The sequence below is a fragment of the Sesamum indicum genome, linkage group LG12 (assembly GCF_026168435.1).
Source record: "Sesamum indicum cultivar Baizhima isolate 11 linkage group LG12, ASM2616843v1, whole genome shotgun sequence".
NCBI lineage: Eukaryota > Viridiplantae > Streptophyta > Magnoliopsida > Lamiales > Pedaliaceae > Sesamum > Sesamum indicum.
In genome coordinates this window covers 7,481,305-7,484,024 of record NC_142668.1, presented here as the reverse complement: position 1 = coordinate 7,484,024, position 2,720 = coordinate 7,481,305, and the positions used below count along the sequence as shown (strand labels likewise).

Below are 2,720 nucleotides of genomic sequence, written 5' to 3'. Positions count from 1 at the left end.
ATTAATTATGGCTATGCAACTATTATTAATTATTTATTTTTACATGTGATGTCAAATATTTGAGCCACAACTAAAATCATGGATAAATTTTGACTAATCATGATTAAAATTTAAATTTTATTATGAATTTTGTTTGATCGTGTCAAAAAGTATAGAATTATCATAATTTTCAAGTTGTAATCATTTATAATGTAGAAAAATAATCTGATCTTTTTAATCATACATATATATATGTATATCACTAAGTTAATTAAAAACGAGATATATTTATCACTAGAAAAAATATTACTTTTGGTAATAGGTAATTACAATGATTTAAAAGTGAAAAGAATTAGTAAATACTAATTAATTGTGATTTTGTGTAGCAGCTATTAATCGTTGATTGTGCAAGCGAAGCCAAAACATTAGTCATAATTCTAAATTATGATAATATTTTGACTATAGTTAAAACTACGTCAAATGTTCATTTACCGTGGTTAGAATTAGTATAACCAGCGCGGCTATACTAATTTTTAGATCGTATCATTACAATATAGGGAATAATTTTTTTTTTATAGTGTATATTGATATCACACCACTAATAATTTTAATAGGGTAATTATATTTTGCCATCCGAACTATGATCATTTTTACACTTTGGCATCTAATTTTTTTTGTGTGTTAACTTACCATCTCAACTTTATGGAATTTTGCATATTGCAATTTATAACTATTTTTTCACCAAATTTTTTGTCAAAAAAACCACATGCAGTGCACATGTGATACTTAAGAATTATATGATGTGATATGTTTCATATATGCACAATATGTTATGTTTTTCCCACAAAAAAAAATCAGCAAAAGAACAATCATATATAGTAAAGTGCAAATTTTGCAAAGTTGAAATGACATGTTGATACAAAAAAAAATAATATTAAAATATAAAAACGAGCATAATTTGAATATTAAAATATAACTTAAATGAATCTACACCAAAACACATTCTTATTTTTCATACAAATATATCAATAAAAAATTAAAAACACCCCAACATACTTTAAAAAAAAAGAATACAAAAAGACCAAGACTAGTAAGACCTCCACTATATAAATACTTCAACCACAATAACTCTACCTTTTATCTCTTCCTTCTTCCAACCTCAATCGTTCTTGTTTATTTTTCAAGTACTAAGCCTGAGGAGTGCTCGTCGAGCTCTCGCTTTGATTTCCACTCTTCATCCCCAATATATGGCTGTTAGTCATACCATGTCGAATTCGAGTGACTGGATATTACAACCATATCAATCTGATTTTATCGCTCAGACCGAAACCCCTCCATCAACCATTCTCACCACCACCGCCGCCGCCGCAGCAGCCGCCTCAAGAAATAATAATTTGATCCCTGATCAAGGCCGTGTATCAAAGCCCCTCCGGAGGCGGTCGAGGGCTTCCCGACGAACCCCCACCACCCTGCTCAACACGGACACCGCCAACTTCAGGGCCATGGTGCAGCAATTCACAGGCGCTCCCGCCGCCCCGTTTGCCAACAGGCCCCAGCTGGTTGATGGCGGTGCCGCCCTCAGTTTTATGGAGCACATCGCTACCACCAACGCCAACGCTGTTCCGGGGAGTGGGTTTCATGTGCAGTATATTCCAAGCCAAATGCAACAGCAGCAACAACACATGTTCATGGTAGATAACATGTATGACGGAGGAGGCGGAGATGGCAGCGGTCTGTCAACGCAGGCGGCGGCGCCGGGGAGTGAGAACCGGGGTTACGGGCGGAGCTACATGCTTTGATGACTGAGAAAGGAGTAAAGTCTTCTTCGGAGGAAAAAAAAAGTTTGGTGTATGCTGACTTTTAGTACGTAGGGTGTAAATTTCTTTCTTCTTTTCACACTTGTAATAGCAAATTCAATCCTGATAGCTGGTACGACGTCGCTTTGCCTTTTTAGCCATTTGTTTTTCCTTAAACTCCCCAAACTGCGTAGCTTCTTTATTTGACTTACGAACTAGCAAAATTTCACTTTGTTTGGATCCTTTAGGTAAATTAGATAGGGCAATTATCACTTTTAGTCCGCTATTTTACTCGGTCGATATTTATAGTCCCAAAATTTTTAAAACTTTAACTGTATTGGTCCTTTAATCAAAATTTTTTACTTTTTTTTTTATAATCTACCCCTTATATTCAGAATTAGGCCCAACATGCTTCCAAAATAAATTAAATCCTCATAAATTTGTACCTTTTTTTCAATCACCTTGTTCCCGGCGATTTCAAGTTATCGATTTTACGAATTTCCTCCAACTACACTACTATAGCAGATGGTTCGCAGGCACTTTCATTCAGCAACAAACAACACAATCCTATTTCGTTTCCTACCTTAAGGCGTAGAAGACACTCCAATATAGGGACTTAATAGAATTTTGGACAACAAGTTACGAGAAGCCTTACTTTTATTAAAGAAATATGTGAAATATTACATAGATATTATTTTCTGCATTGGACAACACATTGAACAAGAAGCCTTACTTTTTTGAAGAAATATGTGAAACATTACATAGATATTATTCTTTCATTGAAGGAGCCAACTATTTAGCGTCTCATACGATAGAAGACTTGACTTGTCGGGGAATCGGCCCCCATAAGCTAAGAATTTGAAAAACTATAAAGACTTGTGGGATTAATTAGTAAACATTTATGAAATTTTAGTTAATTAATAAATAAATTATAAGTCGTAAGTG

General features: G+C 34.3%; 1 protein-coding gene across 1 annotated transcript; it reads left to right on the top strand.

Moving 5' to 3' along the window:
* Positions 1-1,047: 1,047 nt before the first annotated feature.
* On the top strand, positions 1,048-2,007 carry LOC105178631 (VQ motif-containing protein). The gene has a single exon (XM_011102140.3). It carries the CDS (start codon positions 1,227-1,229, stop codon positions 1,776-1,778), a length of 552 nt encoding a protein of 183 aa, XP_011100442.2. The 5' UTR covers positions 1,048-1,226; the 3' UTR covers positions 1,779-2,007.
* The last annotated feature ends 713 nt before the right edge of the window (positions 2,008-2,720 follow it).